The sequence below is a fragment of the Bradysia coprophila genome (genome assembly GCF_014529535.1).
Source record: "Bradysia coprophila strain Holo2 chromosome X unlocalized genomic scaffold, BU_Bcop_v1 contig_12, whole genome shotgun sequence".
In the NCBI taxonomy this organism is placed as follows: Eukaryota; Metazoa; Arthropoda; class Insecta; order Diptera; family Sciaridae; genus Bradysia; species Bradysia coprophila.
The window spans coordinates 6,520,934-6,541,915 of NW_023503293.1; the positions used below are offsets into that span (position 1 = coordinate 6,520,934).

General features: G+C 36.0%; 2 protein-coding genes and 1 long non-coding RNA gene across 3 annotated transcripts; 2 read left to right on the forward strand and 1 right to left on the reverse strand.

Moving 5' to 3' along the window:
• Positions 1 to 3,040: 3,040 nt before the first annotated feature.
• On the forward strand, positions 3,041 to 10,813 carry LOC119067350. Its single transcript, XR_005085924.1, has 5 exons — positions 3,041 to 3,222; positions 7,863 to 7,970; positions 9,851 to 9,978; positions 10,205 to 10,303; positions 10,369 to 10,813. It is a non-coding gene; the product is annotated as an uncharacterized LOC119067350 (long non-coding RNA).
• Positions 10,814 to 12,885: 2,072 nt separating this feature from the next.
• On the forward strand, positions 12,886 to 16,256 carry LOC119067351 (WD repeat-containing protein 36). Its single transcript, XM_037170261.1, has 6 exons — positions 12,886 to 13,775; positions 13,841 to 13,992; positions 14,062 to 14,231; positions 14,296 to 14,550; positions 14,618 to 15,066; positions 15,130 to 16,256. The coding sequence occupies exons 1-6, from the start codon at positions 12,996 to 12,998 to the stop codon at positions 16,003 to 16,005; spliced, it is 2,682 nt and encodes an 893-aa protein (XP_037026156.1). The 5' UTR covers positions 12,886 to 12,995; the 3' UTR covers positions 16,006 to 16,256.
• On the reverse strand, positions 16,018 to 20,459 carry LOC119067352 (endoplasmin). The gene is made up of 5 exons (XM_037170262.1): positions 20,270 to 20,459; positions 19,970 to 20,056; positions 19,485 to 19,567; positions 17,253 to 18,511; positions 16,018 to 17,177 (listed from the first exon to the last, which is right to left on the reverse strand). The coding sequence occupies exons 1-5, from the start codon at positions 20,313 to 20,315 to the stop codon at positions 16,283 to 16,285; spliced, it is 2,370 nt and encodes a 789-aa protein (XP_037026157.1). The 5' UTR covers positions 20,316 to 20,459; the 3' UTR covers positions 16,018 to 16,282.
• Positions 20,460 to 20,982: the final 523 nt, after the last annotated feature.

The window sequence follows — 20,982 nt, forward strand, 5'->3', positions numbered from 1 at the left end:
ATTTTCGAAAAGAAGAGAAGCATTTATGTAAAGCTCAGAAATAAAATGACAATAGACTTGCTAATTTTTACCAGAGACTATATATACGTATACGTAACTCGAAGCTATACCCTTTAGAATCATGAGTATATCTACAAGGATATCATATATATATATACGTCGCACTTGCATATTGTGTACGTACACTGAACGAAATCTCATGTTTTCAGTAGTATGCTTTTACAGCCAAATGTTAGTAGATCTTCTCCACAAACGTTATTCTTGATTTCCACTTACAAAAAAGCAAACTTCCGTTTTCTCTCCGCATACACTTTGAACAAAACAAAAGAGGCATCGCTTAGCTAAACGGACTGTTTTTTTTTGTAAGTGGAAATCCTACATCACGTCATATATGTCATGTTCTGTGTTTTAAGTGCAACAGAGGATTTTCTAAAAGAATGCCCTCAAAGAACTTATAGGAGTTTCTAAAAGATTTTTTTCAATTTTAAAGGATTTTGAAGCACTTACACAATTTTTAAGGATTTTTCTTGATTTCCAAAGGTTCATTCTTGAAGTTCAAGGATTTTCTTAAAAAAATTATTTTCTTTTGAGTGTTTTTAGTTTTTTTTTTGCCTGGGTTAATTAAAACCTTAATTACATCAATCACTTCAATAAGTTGCTTTCCCTCAATTAAACTCAAAAATACGAAGAATTCAATGAAATCAAATTTATCGATGATGAAATATGCAAAGGACTGTAGGCCAAAGTTACAGGAACGTTAATATAACAAGCATCTGCTCAGAATGCTTTAGCAGTAGTCTCAACACCCTCGTACACACCATTTTCTTTCAATCATCAAAATCTAAAGAATCAATTGTACTGATAAGTACCTTATATTAGTAGAAACCGCGCAGCGGAAATTTGTCACTCAGTGGAAATTTACATTTGTACTAAAAAAAAGTTTTTCTTGAAGAAAAAGACACAGGGAAAAGATGTTCTTCTTTGTAAAAGAAATAAGACCAAGACAAAAAAGAGAGCATGTCTTCTAAAAAATACCCTGGGGTACCTAGAGACACTAAAAATTCATTTGAAAAAAAAATCCTTATTCCAAGAAAAATCTAAGACATCACGACGATAAGTAGTGGTGTGACTTCGTTCAGTGTATATGTACGACTCTCCGTATTTTATTTATTTATTAAAAACAGTTGTTGCATAGGGGCTCGAATTGAATTATTGTATAATGAAGTTAAAAAAGTCTAAGTGGAAAACTTTTCAATAATTGAAGCTATCGCACAATATCTTTCGCTGATGTAATACAACATAAAGAGAGCACTTGATAGTCAAATAAACAAAAGTAAGTTGTTTGTGTGATAACAACACTCTCCGATTTTATTAATAAAAAAATTGTTACACAAAAAAAAACGTTGTAATTAAACAACAACAGGATATTAATATACTTATCGAGATAATCAATTACAAATTACGATTTGAGCTGAGCTATCACTTTAATAATGACGGTTTGGCTGATTATTAACTTTGATGTAATAACGATTAAATACGAATAAGCAGCCCATTCGTCAGATACCCACACACATATCTGCTATTTTCCCATTAATCGGTAAGTCTTATTCGCACAAACGGAGTAAATTCATCCGGAGTTATATATACATCACATCTCGTCTTTTATTTCCAATAATATTTCATTTATAACAATCTACAACAAGTAGCATAGATACCCTGACTGACTGTCTCTGTGTGTATGTGTGTTTATGATGTTTGTCTATCTTTTAAGCGTATCGCATTTAAACGGAATAACAATACCTTACTTATAAATATTTAGAATTTAATGAAAAGCTCAGGAACTGCTTGCAACGTTATCATTGAATATTGATGAATCATGTTGCTACCTGTGTCGACAGCCGTAATGTGGGAACATACATTTTCTTCTTCTCTTTTTTTACCATTTTCTTATCGATGTGGATGGTGAAAAGCGAACATTAAGGGTATTCACAGTTGTCAACTTATAAACGAGTATATTCAGTACATTTAAGTATATCGAGTATATTCGGAACATATCCTATAATGCAAACTGTCAACTGAAAAATAAATAAATTTCGAACCGACGGATTTTGGTAAAACAAAATGCTCCAACATCGGTTTGTATAAGATGCACATTTCGTACGATTTTCCACCAATACATTTGACGCATCTGATATTTCAATTTGGTCACTTAATTCAGAGGACAAACACAAACTACCAAACATTTCGATTTAGCATTGAATGTTGGGACCACATATTTTACGTAATTTCGTTCAAATTTCCTCGCCGATTAAAAAACTAATTACTTTACCTGGGTACTAACACAATTTAATTTGTGTATGAAATTAAATGGGACATTCGATATTTTCAACGTTGCGAATTGGCAACGGACAATTGGAATATCTACGAGGAAGTGTTACATAGAAAGCGAATGAAGGAAAAATCATCTTGGCAAACCACGGATTTGAACTCGGGACCTCTCGATTATGAGTCGAAAGCTCTAGCGCCAAAGCCACGGGTTCAGACAAAATGATATTTACTTCGAACGCCATTAGATTGAAAGTGTAGTGTATGTGTGGTGTGTGAACATAGATATTACATTAGGCTTTGTGTATGAAATTAAATACACACTGCCAGTTTGACCAAATAAACGCGACGACTCGAAATTTAATTATTTTTCAGTTAACAGTTGTCGTTATACGATTTATACTGAAATAGATTGGCAGTCGGTGTGTTGAGCTCCAAAATTTAAGAAACAAATCATTTGTAAAGAAATTTAAATTTTTGATCATGAAAATTTTGTTGGTGTGAAGTGAACACCGACTTGCCGACAGCGTCAATCATTGAAAGCCCTGTGAAATAGTTCTCAAATCAGTCGAATATACTCGAGTATTTAAGTTCGCAACTGTGAATACCCTTATTATACTGTACGTTGTTTCTTCGTATACGTAGGTATATTGGAGGATATCTCGTATATTGTGTGCGAGTATATTTGCGGCTCCAGTATAAAGTCAAGATACTATTTATGAAGTGTTCATTCATATCGTTGATCTCGAACCGTGTACTAACAACAAAAAAATAATAAATATAAACAGAGTCGTGTAAGAATAATTTTATTAGCATTTAGTAGAAATTGGTGTAATAACGTTTGCGTGATAGTAAAAATAAATTGTGAAAAATCAACTGATTTTCGTTGAAGAACAGGTTGTTATTTTTTTTTTGATTCCTTTATTTTCCGTACCATTTGAGTGCATAATTAATTAACAATTTTCGTTGGCAATTTTCTTGAAGTTCTTGCTCCTTTTAATTGCTATAGTTCTTTGAATAAATTATTTGCGTAGAAAGTTTAAAGCTTAAAAAAGAATTTCCAATTACATCATTTTAATGATGGGAACAACACAATACCAACTGTTGTAATTTAGAACTTCTTTGATGTGGACTGAGATCTGTTTTTAAAATTTAAATAATTTTTCTGTTAAGAAATTTCTTACTAATTTTAACAAAATAGAAAAATCTTCCGGCAAATTTGTTGTCCGCTCAGAGGTTTCATCTTTCACGAATCGTCTAACTATTTCACCACTCCTGTTCAGTGTAATTAAAGTCCTAGAATCTAACTAATTAAAACTCGAAAAGCGACAGTGTTTTTTCAATACATTTAATTTCTTCAAGCTGAAACCTTTTATTTGAGAAATAATAGTCAAAAATGGAAATTTTTCATTAATAAGAAAAGTGAAATTCGACATGTTTTCTAATTTGAGAGTTGTTGTGGTTTGTGAAAATTTCGTCGAACAAATGAAAATCTAGATTTTTCTTCTCTGAATTTTGGATAAAATACTAAAATAAAAAATCTAGATTTTAAATTGTTAAACAAATTTTGTGTGTTTACAAATCACACCAACTCCCAAAACTAAAAACATGTCGAATTTCACTTGTCTTTACATGTAACTAATTAATTCAACTCGAAAGGTTCGACAAAGTGTTTACACGGTAGGTTCAACAAGTGGGCTCTGTGTTCTATCTCGTTTTTCATTAGTTGTACGGTGTTAGGGACATTTCAATTTCTTTATATTTTTCAGAGCTATTTTCGGGTCTCCTATGTACTATTTTTACTTTTAATTAAAATACTTTCAAAATATACGACTTCAATCTATAATTCATTTTTAAATTGAACGGTTAAATATTGTAGTCCGTTGTACTGGTGATATAAATAAGTCAATAAATTCCACGTAAGGAATTGCTATAACAGTAACTAATGTAATGTCGATTATTCCTTTATGTAATGAATTGCATTACAACTTTGGAAGCTATAATTTCATAAGAATAAATATTTCAAAGGATTTATTCATTAGATGGAAGTAAATATTGAATATTTTTGGTCGTACATTTTTCTGCAATTTGTACGAGTTACAGCAGAAATAGGAGTCAAGTTAAAATCGAAAATCCAATTACGTGGGCCGGTTTCTGACCCACTTTTATCGTATTTGACTAATACTCAAAATAAAAATGTTTTCTGAGGTACATCCGCTTACATCCATTAGATTTTAATTTTTTTTAATTCTGTCTAAAATCAATTAGAGCTCAACGTCCACCACAGTTTCTAGGTGGTGATAAATTTACTTCTCAGTGTCAAATTTGAATTAATAAACTCCGAGGGTCCGAGGCTGCAATTTTTCGCCAGTTTATTGAAAAGACAAATTTATCAGCCTTTTCAAACACTGTTGGGAATGAAGGGTATTACTCAATTGTGAGGGAAAAAGTGCCAGACTCACAGGGATGATATCATTTAAGAAAAATTTTAGAAAAAGAAAACCGAATAAATTATAACTTAACTTTTTCATCAAGTCAGCCTTGAGCTACCCTATGAATGGATCGTAATTCCACACTTTTTTTACCTTCCTATTTTACGACATTTAATTCTCAATTTCTTAGAATCGGATGACTACAAACAATGCAATGTGCAAATTGTATATGGAAGACTTTTTCACAATCTTTTCGCCGTCCATCATTTTCCAATTAGCATATACCAAATTTTGAATATATTTTACACATGAACAGCATTCTCAATATTTCATGAAGTCATTTGAATTAAGGAGTTAACTTTTAACAATGAGCATTAATCAATGTCCATGTAAAAAATTATTCTGAATGCTTGTGGTTGAACACATTCAAAAACGTAGTTGAACAGAGTAATTTTGTTTCTATTCGCCCAAACATCTCGAAATGGATTTCATAGTTCACTCAAAATACGTTTTTTTTTATTCTAATAGTTTCGTGGGTTTTTTAAACTACTTTTGCGTAACAATTGTTTGTTATTCTTTTATTGGTTGCAGATAATCTTTACGATTTAAACAATTTATACAAGTTCGCATTCAATTCACAACTCAGTACTTTTAATGAATTTTTTTTGTTTCCATATGCTGTGTGGTCAATTTGTCTGCAAACTTTACTGCAAATAATCAAATTAAGTTTCAAATTAATGGTGAAGCAGTTCCAATTAAATTAGTTTCTCTGCCGAAATTATTTTTCCAAAAAAGCAGTGATTCCAATAAAAGTTCTTGGATTTTTCTAAAAAATGTAGGAAAATTAGGACAACACTTTCCGAAAATATTGGAAAATATTTTCTTTAAAATAGTCCATGGATGAAATGCAAAAAATGATGTCCTGCTGTCCTAAAATAATATTCATATGCATAACTAGCTTGGACGATTCTTTTCAAAAGCGGTCAACCATTGAAGTAAAGATCAGTTTCAAAAAATGGCTTGAATCTTGTAAAATTTTTCTCACGAGGTAACGAGGAGAGCTTATGTCGTGAAACTAAAATTGACAAATTTGATTATATCAGCGAAATTCTAAAGAATTCTTAAACTTTCTTTCCTCATCATTATACCAGTCTCAACTTTCCAATCATACCAAACATGCATGGGTACAATGAATGTGCTTTTGAGGTGCAACATTCACACACCGAATGGAGGAATTTGGCAAATATGTATCTCGCTTTTCAATCACCTCCCTCTGATTACACAAGAATCCAGATCATTATTTGAAACTATTTTTGGATTCTAGGGTAGAATATCTTTCTAGACACAAAAATTTAGTTCGCTGGGAAATAAGTCAGTTTTCGGTAAGCGATTCCTTTTAAATCGACTTTGCTTCAATTGGTCAACATTATAACGTTCGTTGATCTGTGTATGTCGAGCTAATCTCATAATATACCTGAGTTTATGACTAGAACTAGTATAGAACTGATAAGAGCAAATCGTACTAACAATGCCAAATAACTAAAGGGAAGCCAGGTGTTGCTTACTTTTCGAGGTAAATTCAGCGATACAAATGCCTTCCAATAATTCAGCCGAGCGATGTAAAAGACGAGAAAAGATGAGTGGCGTTTTGATTGTTTAGATTGTAAAAATGTGAGAACAAACGCGGTAAAGAAACATTGGGAATAACATTAACCACAAATTTTGCAAGAAAAACATTTCCTGATGAGCGCACTTTTAATTAGACTTAATTTTCCCTTGCCACGATAACTGTTTCGGTTCACACAATATTCTTCATATCAATGTTGTTGGTTGGTTCCGTGTATGTATAAAATCTTTAAGTGCTAATACCAACCAAAAATTAGCTACTCCATTTCAAGCATCGTTCGTTGTATTTTATATCCGGAAGGAAAGTGCCGATTGTTGGATTATTTTTTGCCAATTTTTATTTTAATCGAAGTGGAACAAAGCCCGAGTTATAAATTTTTTAGAGAAACATCAGCCGATACACTTGTCTTTAGACTTGAAAGACATTGTTTTTCTCGCTTTACGTTTTTTTTTCACTGGTCGAGAGTGATGTTGCAGGTACTAAGGGTAGAGAGTTATTACTGGAACCAGCATATTTCTATGTAAACGAAGGCAGCATTTCCACTGGAAACAAATGGAATTTTAAATGATCGATCACCCTCCCTTTCATTATAAGCGTAAATCTAATAATCTGCCAACGTTTTCCCATTTTCCCACATAACGTATTCGAGGGTAATCACATGTGAAACAAATGTATGCGTACTTGGTACTTATCATCACACACAGCCACAGGTGCTATTTTATAAATTCAAAACAAATGAAAAAAAATGAATTGAATCAGAAAAATGTAATGCAAAAGTGTTGCTTTTCCCGAAAATAAATTTTATTTAATGCCAGCCAACAAAACCTGTGTTAGAAAATGTGGAAAAATCATCTCACTCTCTATACGTGGCGAAAAGACATTCTTTACAGTATAAAATTGAATTTGATTTCCTCTTCATTTAATTCTATTACGTGGAGACAGACGTATGGATTAAATCATTCCATTCAATGTCTGTCGATAAACATTTTATCAAAAGAAAATTAGAAAATTGTTGCCCTGCAACACGCGGGGCCTTCGATGACATCATTGGGTCGTCTTCGGTACACTGAGAGAAAAATAAATTAAAAGCAGCCGATGTAGGACTTTGGTTCAATAGAGTCAATAAATTAAAATTGGAATAATTGTAATACCTCCTGGATTGGCTACCTAAAGACAGTTAGGTTAGAGCTAACAATTTCTACAATTTTCAAAAATTGTGACTTAGAAGCCGAGTCCATTACACTTACGGTTATGGTTATGGCTACGGTTATGGTTACGGAATAAAATGTAGTGCCTTTGAGATTAGTTTTTGGTCAGAAGCTGTTATTTATAGAAAAATGTTCTACCTTTATCAAAAACTCGTAGACAACTGTCTTCGTGGATGATTAAACACATTTTCTAAATTTATTTCTCATTACTATTTCATCGGGTGGATATGTCTAGTGTTAAAATATGAAATCTATCTTATTTCTTTTCAGATAACAGTGCAATAAACAAATCAATTATGAAACCCATGTATCAACTATCAGCAATACTTCTGTCAATAATTTTAATTTTAAGCATTTCCACCAAAACCTATGCCAAACGTAAGTACTTATAAATAATAGAGAAAACGTTGGGAAATCGATGTGTTGCACGACGTAATAGGTCAATGTCTTTGCAACTTTAAAGAGCTTATGCGGCAGTATATTTTTTTTTTTATTTAACCTGTTACAGACGGCATGCATATGATCAGTATTATGATTGGGTCTACTACTTCCATCAATCAAAGTATTTTCAATCTGTTGATTTCAAATCTTGTACTTCAATTTTTTTAACATGCATTTTACTGTATAAATGACCATGTTACTTAGAACTTGTCATTATTTTGTCATCGTTATCGATAGCAGATGAATAGACGTATGTGACAGGTTTAGTGTCAAATTCGAATTAAAATGAAATCTAAAGATCGGAAAAGCTCTCTGAAAAATGTATAAAAGATTAAACATCACACTTCTCTGTCTGGCCAACTCAATTAAGAATTAACATTGACTGAATCGATGGTGTGACAAGTTTGATTCAAATTGAATCGCTGACAGAGTAGAAAATGAAACGTGCATGTTCAACCTTAGATTCTGTATACTTAATACGGCCACACCATAGTCCTTTCTTTGCAAACCGCATTCAAAACACGCATTCTTCACAGTAAACTAAGAAACAATAAGTTTACTGTGAAGACTTTTTTATAGCTACGTTAAACAAAACTTTTCAGAGACTGGCTAGTGTTTTCTTATTCATGTCAAAATATTAATGAGTTAAGATAAAAGATTTCGTATCAAGAGTGATATCGCCAAAACTTCTGGTGATTTTATTAACTTTGATTAGTTATTTCTCGAGTTATTACCGAAAAACTGTTTCCTGGACACTCTGATATCCCTTCAATTTGGAACGCGTTTCACAGAAAAATGTTTTTTTTTTCGAAAAAATGAAAAATAAGTATTTCCTTGAATTAAAAGACGAATCTAACGAGCTATCACTCATTAAAACCGAAGAACCATTGTTCCCCGAAAGCCTGAAGATTTGGCGATATCACTCTCAAACACTACTAGAAACTTTTAACAAAAGAAGTAGCAGACCTAACAGATTTTTCACGAAACTGGGGATGTTTCTAAAAGTTTACTGTTGTAACGACGTCATTGTTTGCAGGTAGCAAATTAATTTGAAATAACAACTTGAAAATACTTTTAAAATCACCCAACCGTAATCACATACGATTTCACTACCCACCGTAAATGTTCCTGTAACTACCGCAAAGACTAGCACGCGTTCTAATTTATAAACAAAATTACACGAAAATGTTTTTATTGATGAACGTGACATCGAACAGACAGACATGATTTTATCATATTTGCGACGAAACTACCAGAGCACCCCCACTCTCTGGTATGTTCTTCATTTAAATTTTTTTTGAGCGCCGGTTGATAACAAGAATAGTAACGTGGTAGCATAAAATGACACAGAGGTATAAAACGATAATATACTTATTTCATCCCCCTTAACTTTTCTAATGTGTTACAATGCGACCTATTTACATTTTTGGTATGACCTAAATTTAGACCAAAAAATAATTCGAATGTAGAAACGGTGGGTTGTTGAATGTATCGCACGTGCATATTGAACTCCCTTATGGATGACATACTCATTCACTTAACTATTCGAGATGGGAGCATAGGTGTTGGATATGATGAACGAACATAGACAATGAAATTGAATTTTATTATTCGTTGATTCTAAAATCACGTTCGCACAAAAATCTCAAACGTATAAACCCACGCACCTAATTATACGCATTTTTAGTACACACAATGTTTATCAGTGTTCGCTGTATGCTAAATTATCTTATCAAAATATTGCTTTTCTTCATACGATGTAAATAATTTTAAAGAAAATTCTCTCAACTTTCTTTATTTTTCGCTCAAAATGAAAGGTGGCTGCGCTCTATACGGGCATTCATGCTACGGTGGACATGGAAAGCGGTCAGAGCCTCAAATATCAAACGATGAGAATCAATTTCCTCAAAATCCGTTCAGGAGCGATCCGAACAAGGAACTTAGAGTAAACTTTTTTTGAAATAATTTTTTTGAGATGAGTACACAGTTCATGAGAGATTACATGCTTCGATCGACGTTGAAACCACACGACTGCGGAAAATCATGAATCGATAATTAGAATTCGTTTATAAAAATTGTTTTATCTCTTGTGACATAACGGCGCTATTCATTTTGCATGAACTGTGTACTGACCCAAGAGATCTTTAAAAAAAAAAACTTTAAAATAATAGGTCGACATGAACGAACTTGAGCAGCCAGTTGGGGACGATTTTTATGAAAACCAGGAAAAAGAACTTCGTTACGCTGTGTACAACGTTATGAGGCAAATGGTAACGGTCATCATAAAAATGGTAGATTTGGGTGGAAGTTTTTAAACAAGAAATTATTCTTTCAGATTGAAAATTCTCGACGAAATAACCAAAACAATGGCGACCTTATCGAGAAAATAACAACAAAATAATTTATTAAGTTTTCCGATTAACCGTTCTCGATGACTTTAACTGCATAGAAATCCCATAGAGCAAAACAAAAAAATATTTTTATTTTAACTTTTAAAAATTTAAAAATTATTTTTCGTGTCAATGGCGGGAATATAATTTAAAAATTGTAAATAAAGTATCACGTAATGGGTCGCCTGTTGATATAGATGCATGAAAATAAAATCTGCCTAACAACCGGCGAACTCTTTATGATTGTAAGAACATTATCCCCTCTATATTAGAACAAAAGAAATGAGCAAAAAATATTCGCTATGTTTATATAATGTAAAATGTAAGGCTGGAGCATTTTTCATCATATAAAAACAAAATATTTATTTAAATAAAAGTTAATATCATAAATTACAGATTGTTTTATTTATTAACAAAAAAAGTTGCGAAAGATAGTGTGCCGCAACGCAAACATACCGGATGAAACATTCATTCGAAGGGTTCATCCGGAAACTATTTTCGTGAAATTTCTCGAAATTCTTGATAATTTTCAAAATTCTAAAAAAGAATTATGCAAAATAGTCCCTGCAAATAGCTCTTATGCCAGAACCTCCCTGGGGTACCTGTCATTGCATATTTTCATATAAATTTTTGACACATCCATCAAGGCAATTTTATCCAAAGCAAAACAAGAATAAATGACAAATCTATACCATAGAGTTACACTCATTATTTCAACATGTATGGTTTCCCATATGAAGTTTAGAAATTTAGGGTACAATTTATATTACAATTCTATTACAATTTAGTACTTTTCTTCATAAAAAGACTGTTGTCACCGAATTCTGTCATGAACAAACTTCAGTGCTGTGACATTTCAATGGAATGAATCAATGTGAAGTTGTTACACAAAAAATAGTCCAGTGAGATTGAAGTACTATAAAAAAATGTGGCGCCTCTGCAGGCCAACCGACTAGACGAATATTTATTGTTGTTTCTTTCGATAGACCGCACCACCATGTCACCCATGTCACCTCTCGAGTATAACTCTATGATATACGCTGACAAAAAAGTTTCGAAAAACTCAACTGCTGCAGGTAACTTTGTCTCCAGGTAATCTACATTATCTGTCGCAGCTAGATTACCTGGAGACAAAGTTACCTGCAGCAAATGAGTTTTTCGAATCTTTTTTGTCAGTGTAACTCATAGATATCAATTCGCTTAAAGGAATATTTCTAGAAGATAATTTATGTAATATTTCTTATCGAAATACCTTTCGAATGAGCTATCACAACGCAACATGTACCGATTTAATGCTAATGATGACCACATAGATTCGAGCAAACCAAAACTAGAGAGAAAATATCGTAAATTAAGAGATCATTCTCCATGTAGATGAAAATGTTTAAATGTACTGAAGCTCAGGACCTCTGCAACTGAAAAATAGTGTCGAATTTGATCATTTTTACACCTGGACTCTCATTTCGTGGTAAATGTGTCGTAGGGCTAATTTCTCGAAGTAAAATCGACCAAATAAATTATTTTGAATCGTTTTAAATTCGGTGAAGAAACAAAATGTTTGCCAACTTTTCAACAAAAAAAAACTTTTTAAAAGATTATATCTTGATCTAGTACATACTATTTACTTTTTGCAGACGACTGTGTCTAGTTAGTTTAAATTAATGAAGGAAAAAAATCTTATAATAACAAACTGTAGGAAATGCTTCGATGTAAATAAGCTTTGGGCTGGTAATACAGTCGGCGACTTTCAAATAAGCGCCACATTTTATTTCTACTGTTTTTCAGCTGATCCACTCATACAAGCAAATGTCATAATACTTGTTTATATTGGTGAAAAATTTACACGCATGCGCGTCGTAATTGTAAAACCGTTTAACGGCTTGAAAACATGTTTGTTGGTATGAGTGGATGAACTAGAAGGAAATGAGTCACTTATTTCAAAGTTGCCGACTGTGCTAACGAAAAGTGCGAATATTCGTTTTAGTTGAACTGTTTCAGGTTTTCGAGTAACCTGACTACTTCGGGTACTGTGAATTTTCATGTCTCAGGTTTTTTTACAATTGAAATCGGGTGGGTGAATCAAAAAAGATTTGTTTTAAATATTTTCACAAGCTTCCTGTATAACTTACCAGAGTAATTACATTAAATAGTGGAGAGTATGAAAAAATTGTCGTTCATGGTTAACATTATCCATTTACCACAATACCAATTTCCCTGAGAGTCACGTCAAGAGTTATCACTAGCAGAGACTCGATAGTCCTGTAGAGTTATTAAGCCCTCAAGTTTAATAATTTATTTGTGCTGATAGCAACACTTAAGCTTTCTAACACCGATGCTGCACTATTTCATAAAACGGTGCGCATCGAACGTCAATATTTTCTCGATTTCAAATATTGAATTTCTCGCGCTCAATTCTCATTTTAAAGGATGAATTCATGGCTGCAATCTTTTGTCCATGCCATGCGTTCGGTTTGACAGCTACGATATTGTTTTCTTTTTCATAAGACCTGGGTTATAGTTTTCATCGGTGCGGTGAATTGAAATATTATTTTGATTAGAAAACATAGAAAATATGTCAGGCAGTAGACTGTTCCGGCGGAATCGAGCGCTCGGTTTCGTTACCAACCATGTACCGGCCTGTATTCGATACATTCGCCGAAGGAAAGAAAATGTGATTGTGACCTGCATCGGTCGGCTATTCCACACGTACAGTTGTGATCATTTCCGTTTAATCTGTGTGTCCGGCATTCATCCGGAGGATATAACATGCATAGCATCGGATAATTATGTCGTGTACGCTGCTAGTGCTAAGAACATTTACGCTTGGCGATCGGGAAATGTTATCAAACATGTGTACAAAGGCCACCGCAGCAACGTTCACTTGATGCTACCATTCGGAGCACATCTTGTGTCGATTGATGAGGACAGTAATTTGAAGGTTTGGAACATTAAATTGGCCGACGAATACTTGGATCTGCCGTTCAAAAATGACGAATTCAAAATATCGGCCGTGATGCATCCACCAACGTATTTGAACAAAATCTTACTGGGAAGCGAACAAGGTGGCCTGCAATTGTGGAATATCAAAGACTGTCGCCTGGTGCATACGTTCGAGAGTTATGGCAACAAAATCACATGCCTCGAAGCAGCGCCAGCTGTGGACGTGGCTGCTATCGGCCTAATCACCGGACGAATTGTGCTGCTCAATCTGAAGTTCGGCAAACAACTGATGGAATTCAATCAGGAATGGGGAGCAGTCACAGGCATAACATTCCGAACGGACGGTCAGTCGATAATGGCAACGTCAAGTACAAATGGGAAAATTGTATTTTGGAATTTGGATGAAATGAAGGTGAGTTGATCCGCTGTTCCATTGCCCCATTCCAATTTACTGAAAATAGAAATTATCCTTCCAAGGTTACGAGCCAACTTTTGGCACACCATAAATCGGTGACGACGCTCAAGTGTTTGTCCAATGAGCCACTTGTATTTACCACATCACCCGACAATACAATGAAACTGTGGATATTTGACATGCCAGACGGCGGAGCTAGACTGCTTAGAGTCAGGTAAAATGACAATTGCTTCGGTTTTCAAATTGAGTCCTAAACTCCAACACTTTGTTTCTATGCATTCAGGGAAGGACATTCAGCACCTCCGCAATTCGTTCGCTACCACGGAATCAACGGACAGAACATTTTGTCAGCAGGAGAAGACTCGTCGTTGCGCATTTTCAATACAATGACCGAAACACTCAACAAAAGTATGGGACGAGCGAGTTACAATCGTAAAGCATCGAAAAGGAAAAGTATGTCGAGCGTTGGGAGAGCTTTCACATTCACAGATCGAACTGAGTCTTATCCATTTTGCAGATAAATTCGAAGAAGATTCGCTGCTGATGCCACCAATAACATTCTTTGCCAGCGAAACGACTAGAGATAAAGAATGGGACAGTATAGCGGCTGTGCATAGTGGCCTAGTGATGACAACAACTTGGTCATTTGACAAATGCCGAATGGGAGACTTGAAAATTGTACCCGAAAAGTTTCATAACAAAAATCGGACCGATTTTGAATCGGAAGCGGTGTGTCTGTGTTTGACGCAATGCGGAAACTTCGTTGTAATTGGTAAACAAGATCCTCGGTTAGCGTTTGCTTCGGGGCGTCGTTATTAAACTATGTTCTCCTTGCGCAGGATATTCGTCTGGTGACGCTGAACGCTTTAACATGCAATCGGGGATACATCGTGCAACGTATGGTAATCCAGCACACAGCAGTGCCGTACGAGGAGTGCATTGTGACAATCTGAATCAGTACGTAATAACCGGAGGCAGCGATGGATTGGTTAAATTCTGGAATTTCAAAGAATCGAATACTGTGTCCGGTGTGCTGGACATGAACGACGGCGTTCGAATGTTTCGATCACACCGCGAGAGTGCTATGCTGTGCGTGGTGCTGGAAGAATTCTCCATTGCCATTGTTGATTGTGACACTAAAATAGTGGTTCGTAAGTTTGAAGGTCACACCGGACCGATTACCGATGCATGCTTCAGTCCGGATAGTCGATGGTTATTGACATCGTCAATGGATTGTACAATCAAAGTCTGGGACATTCCGTCGTCTTATTTGATCGACCATTTTAAGGTGTGCATGGTGTAGCTATTGTCGTCATAGCCTGGCCATTATATTTCTTTCCTCTTTTTACAGCTGGAAACAGCGTGCATCTCTTTGACAATGTCACCGACTGGCGATTTCTTAGCAACAGCTCACGTTAACTATCTGGGACTGTTCATTTGGGCCAACAAAACCTTGTTCAGTCACGTATCGTTGCGCTCAATCGATCCTCACTCAGAAGCCCCACTCTTAGAACTACCATCGACCGAATCGAGTGATGGAAAGTTGCCAGAAATCGAAGAACTGTCGCTGGACGGAGAAAAATTGGACATGGATTATGACTCACCGTTGCAGTTGGACAGTGATTTAGTGACCATGTCGACTGTGGCTTTATCGAAATGGCAAAATTTGCTCGATTTGGATCTCGTAAAAAAGCGCAACAAACCGAAAGATCCACCAAAAACCCCGAAACAAGCACCATTCTTTCTACCAACCGTTGCCGGTCTGGATTTGAAATTCGATGTGCCCAACGAAGTGAACGACGGCAAGACGAAATTGCTGATGCCGGACAATTTTCACAATTTGACGATATTCGGCAAAAAACTGGAGGCGTCCATCGAATCGGGTAACTATCAGGAAAGCGTCGACCATTTAATGAATCTGGGTCCGTCGATGATAGACTTTGAGGTGAAATCCATACATCCGGATGGTGGTGGTTCCATTGGAGTTATGCTTCAGTTTATGAAAATGATCGAGTACATGTTCAACACGAATGTGAACTTTGAATTGGCACAGACATTTCTGGGCATATTTCTGAAATGTCACGGCCGGACAGTAGCTGAGACGAGTGAATTGAAGGCAGAGTTGAACGAATTGCAGGAAGCTCAATCCAAGGGCTGGTCGACGTTGGAGGATAAGCTATTGTATGGACTTGGTGTTGTAGCCAGTTTACGGAATTTTTCAAATTAAAACAGAGGTGCGTTTGGTACGAAAATTTTTGTATTTTTTTTGCTTCAAAAAAGCGCTTCCTTTTTCATCGCAAAACATTTCTCCTTCTTCTCTTTTCGTAACAAAAATAAATAGAAAAGAAATTTGCCCGGAATCATATTGTGTATCACCAAAATCACTCGAATTGTAAACTCTGACGATAGTCTTGATTCAAGGAAAGAACGGCAAAACATGCACACGCACTAATACTCACTTAAACGTAAAATTCTCAGTCAAAGAAAAAAAATTTGATTTACACTTATAACTCGTCGTGCTCAGCATCCACCTCATCAGCCTCTTCCTCCTGATCGTTGCCGCCATCTTCCGGTTGATCGTCGACAAAATCTTCTTCTTCAATTTGTTCGTCAAGCGAAACACCGAGCGTTTGTCGCATCATTTTCTCAATGCTGTCAGCAAAGTCGGACGTTTCCTGCAACATATAACCGGATCGTAGTGTAGCCGTGCGGAACATCATTAGTGCCATATCCTTGGCGGTTGCATCGTTGTCATCAGCCTCAACACGTCGCAACAATTCCCGAATCAACGGATGTCTGGGATTGATTTCGAGTGTCTTCTTCTGGCTCAAATAGTAACTGCGTTGCGCATCATCCGACTTTTGATGGGCATTAGACAATGCCAAACGTTCCATATTACCGGTCCAGCCGAACATACCAGCTACCAATGCACATGGTGAACTGCTCAAACGTTCAGATATTTGAGCCCGGCTGATTTTGTCCTTCAATCCGTTGTCGTTCAACCATTTGACTAGCGGTTCGAATTGTGCGGTCAATTCTTGGAATTTGGCCTTCGAGTCTTCAGATTCGTTTAGCGAGAATCCTTCCTTGGCAACGTTTTGGAATTTCTTGCCATCGAATTCGGGCAGAGATGCGATGGAATATTCATCGACGGCTTCGACGAGGTACAAGACTTCGTAGCCACGGGCCAATAATCGTTCAACAAATGGTGAACTTTCAACTTCACTGCGGCTGGATCCAGCTAACCAGAAAACGTGTTCCTGTTTCGGTTTCATTCTGGCTACATATTCTTCGAGACTTGTCAAATCTGTTTTGTCCTTTCCATTGGATGACTGGAATCGCAATAGCTTAGCCAAACGGGAACGATTGCTAGGATCTTCCATAACTCCCAATTTGATGCTGAAAATGAAATTCAGAAATGTTAGTAAACGAACCCATGACATCGAGAGAAGGTATGGGAAGGTCGAAACTTACTTGGTTGAATATTCCTTCCAGAATTTGTTGTATTCCTCTTTTCCTAGTTTCTTGATCATGTCCAACACCTTGCGTACCAACTTCTTCTTAATAACTTTGATCAGCTTGTGCTGCTGGAGCGTTTCACGTGACACATTCAACGGTAAATCATCGGAGTCGACGATACCACGAATGAAATTCAAATAATTGGGCATCATGTCGTTGAATTCGTCGGTGATGAAAACGCGACGTACGAACAATTTGATGTTGTCTGACTTGGTGCCATATTTGTTGAAGCTTTCAGATGGTTGCACTTTCGGTATGAACAGCAGGGATTTAAAGGTGACCTCACCTTCGGCAATGAAATGCGTATGGGTGAATGGATCGGAATTATCTTTCGTAAGGCTCTTGTAGAATTCGTTGTATTCATCGTCGGTGACCTCAGATGGCTTACGAGTCCAAATCGGTTTGTTGTCGTTCATTACCAACCAGTCCCAAACGGTTTTTGTTACTTTCTTTGTTTTTGGCTTATCTTCTTCAGCATCTTCTTCGACCTTTGCATCCTCGTCACCATCTTCAACGGCATCTTCCGTAGTTTCTTCCTTTGACTCTTCTTCGATTGGCACTTCTTCTTCAACCGACTTGCTTGTCCACAGATAGATTGGGAAATTGATGAACTGCGAATACTTCTTGATCAACTGTTTGACAGTGTCTTCTTCCAAAAAGTCCTGAGCTTCGTCTTTCAAATACAATGACACCTGAGAGCCTCGTTTCAATGTGTCACCACGTGGATCATCAATGATCGAAAAACTGTTGGCATCACTTTCCCAAATGTATTGCTTATCGGAATTGTGTTTGGTGGTCACGACAACACGATCAGCAACCAAGAACGCTGAATAGAAACCAACACCGAATTGACCAATCATATCGTTCTCCTCTTGGCCTTCGGACTTTTCATCTTGCATTTTCGACAAGAAATCGGCCGTACCGGACTTTGCAATCGTTCCCAAATTGTTGACCAAATCAGCTTTGCTCATACCGATGCCCGTGTCGATGATGTGCAGCACTTTATTGTCTTTGTCGGCTTTGATTTGAATTTGCAGGTCGCGGTTCGAGTCTAATTGTGTGGAATCGGTCAGCGACAATAAACGAATCTTGTCCAGAGCATCGGAAGCATTCGAAATCAATTCACGGAGGAAAATTTCCTTGTTGCGATACAACGAATTGATGATCAATTTCATCATACGATTGACTTCTGCTTGGAATGTATGTTTTTCGGCCTGTAAAAATAGGAAAAAAAATCCCATGTTAATCTTGAGGAACAATTGGAGATCCGAAGAGGTAATCTTGTCACTGGGTATCGGAAAATTCCGCTGGAAATTCACTAGGATGTCCAAGTATTTCGCATAAATAAAACATGTGGAGTGGAGCAGATCTTGCGACTAGACGCACGTTTAATATTTGTTATCACATTCTTGTCTTCTCTAATTATTACACTGAGAACTGGGCTATAATCGATGTATTCGAGTCGACGGCAGTTACGAAAATTGCAGTCTAGTCGATTTATAAATTGATGGGAACACAAAAACGCTTCATAACACCAGTTGTGGCTTATCACTTAATATTGGAGTCGGTGCGATACGTAAAAGGAAAATGTTGTGGAAGGTTCTCGACTGAACCGCCCTGTATAAAATTTCGATTTTTAAAATCAACGGAAAGAACGAATCGAAAAACAATTGGGGACCTACACTGTGGACATTTATGATTCAAAAACTAAGCTAAATTGTGTACGAGATGAACCACCGTTGTACTATTCATGCAAGCACTGTTCAGTGGATGTGAGCGACCATTTCTTAGATCAGATCGGAACCGGTAAATTTACGTTCAAGTCGTTGCTGGTTGACTTAAAATAGACCAACAACTAGATTCACTACATTTTGGAAGCACAAAAAGAGCGTGCAATGAAATTCAATATTTTTTGACAAATTCCATCGGTTCACTAAAATGAACAATTTTCGATCATCACTAACGATCTCATAAAATGCAAACGATATTGACGCACCGACGTTTTTCAGTTAAAATGAGAAATGACCAACGTAAGTCACACAACCGGTGTTGTCAAACAAAGTGTTTGTTTGATTTAATTAAAAAAAAGCAAATCTTACGAAAGTAATGCAACCTAACGAACACCGTTCGATTCAGTGACAATATGAATACAACCAGTAGAATCAAACTATTTTCGTGTAGACTCACCTGATCCCGAAGTTCCCTTATTTGAGCAACGTTCAATTCATCGATTTTGATAGCCTCCTCCTCTCGCCTAACTGTTTCGGAATCTGAAAACAAGAAATTAGGAAATTGAAAAAATAATAATTGAAAATTGATTCGAACGAGCAGCCTACGAAACATTCATTCCAGATTTTATCGGCGAATTTATTTTTATTTTTCTATAAACCCATAATGTGCCTTGATTGATAAGAAACGTATTAGATTACCGACGAATAGCTATTCAGATATGTGGCCATGGGGAACATAACTTTTAATTCTATTCGGCCACGTATGTCATCGAGTATATCCGAATTCTGAGAGCGATTTTTTTTATAGCGATAGGTATGAAAACGTGCGTGCTTTTAATACACCGACAAAATGCACGATGCATCCATCCAATGTTTTATGAACACACCGGCTGATCCCCCGTTGAACAGAATAATTTAGAGTACAAAGACACAATCATTTACCTGTTCTGGAAGCTTCTCTGCTCGAGCCCAAGTCAATGTCCACTGTTTCCACATCATCTTCATCGAGTGCAAATGCGGGTGTAAATGCTACAGCGGATTCAAAAGAAATGAAAGAGAAATTAACTTAAATCCATTGTACGCAATCAAATTGAATCGAACGAATTTGTAATTCTAAAAAAAAAAAATGTTCGACCCCAAGTCTAGATCGATGGGAGTATAAACAAAAGTCTAGGCGTAACAATTTGCAGCACCAAAAAAAAAAAGCCGAAACATGAAAGAAACATTAACTTTTGCTCTTACCCGACACTAAACACAGTGCGACCACCAAATATACAAAATTTTTCATTTTGAAAATTCAATGGAAAACAACGAAAAAAGGGAACCCTCTTATAATTTGTGCACTTTCCTTTTCAACGTTTGAGAAATGAATGGTTTGTCAACCGGTCGATGTCGGTACTCAATTCTTATGCAAAATGTTTCACTGACGTGTATATTTCCAAATGGCTCACTGTGATTGGTCGGATTAGTGTGGGATATTTTGGGAGCAAAGGCAATGGCGGAATATATTCAAATGAATGAAACGGACTTATAGTTTCTATATTGATTGGTTGTAATCGTGGTTAAGTATATAGGTATACTGATCAAACAATGAGAACAAGCTGTGCTAATGTTCATCGTATGTATGGTTCGTTAAAGGTTCATAAAGGTGGAAGAGAATCAAGAAATGGTTTGGGAATGCAGTGACATAAATTTGATTCGTCAAGCGATTGATATTGTAACGGTAAAAATCAAAAATTGAAACTTTGGAACGGCTCAACTCTTGCAATTCTTCATTTTAATTTAAAATCTATTGAAAAGCTCGTAACAATAGCTCTGAACACATGATTTTATTAAGTAAAGCGACGCACTTCAAGCAGAAGTGCTTCGAGTGACAGTTGCCAATTAGAGTTGTTTGAAAATTGTTTCTTACACTGCCAACATTTGTTTGATACCCTGCATAACTTCAGTGCTAT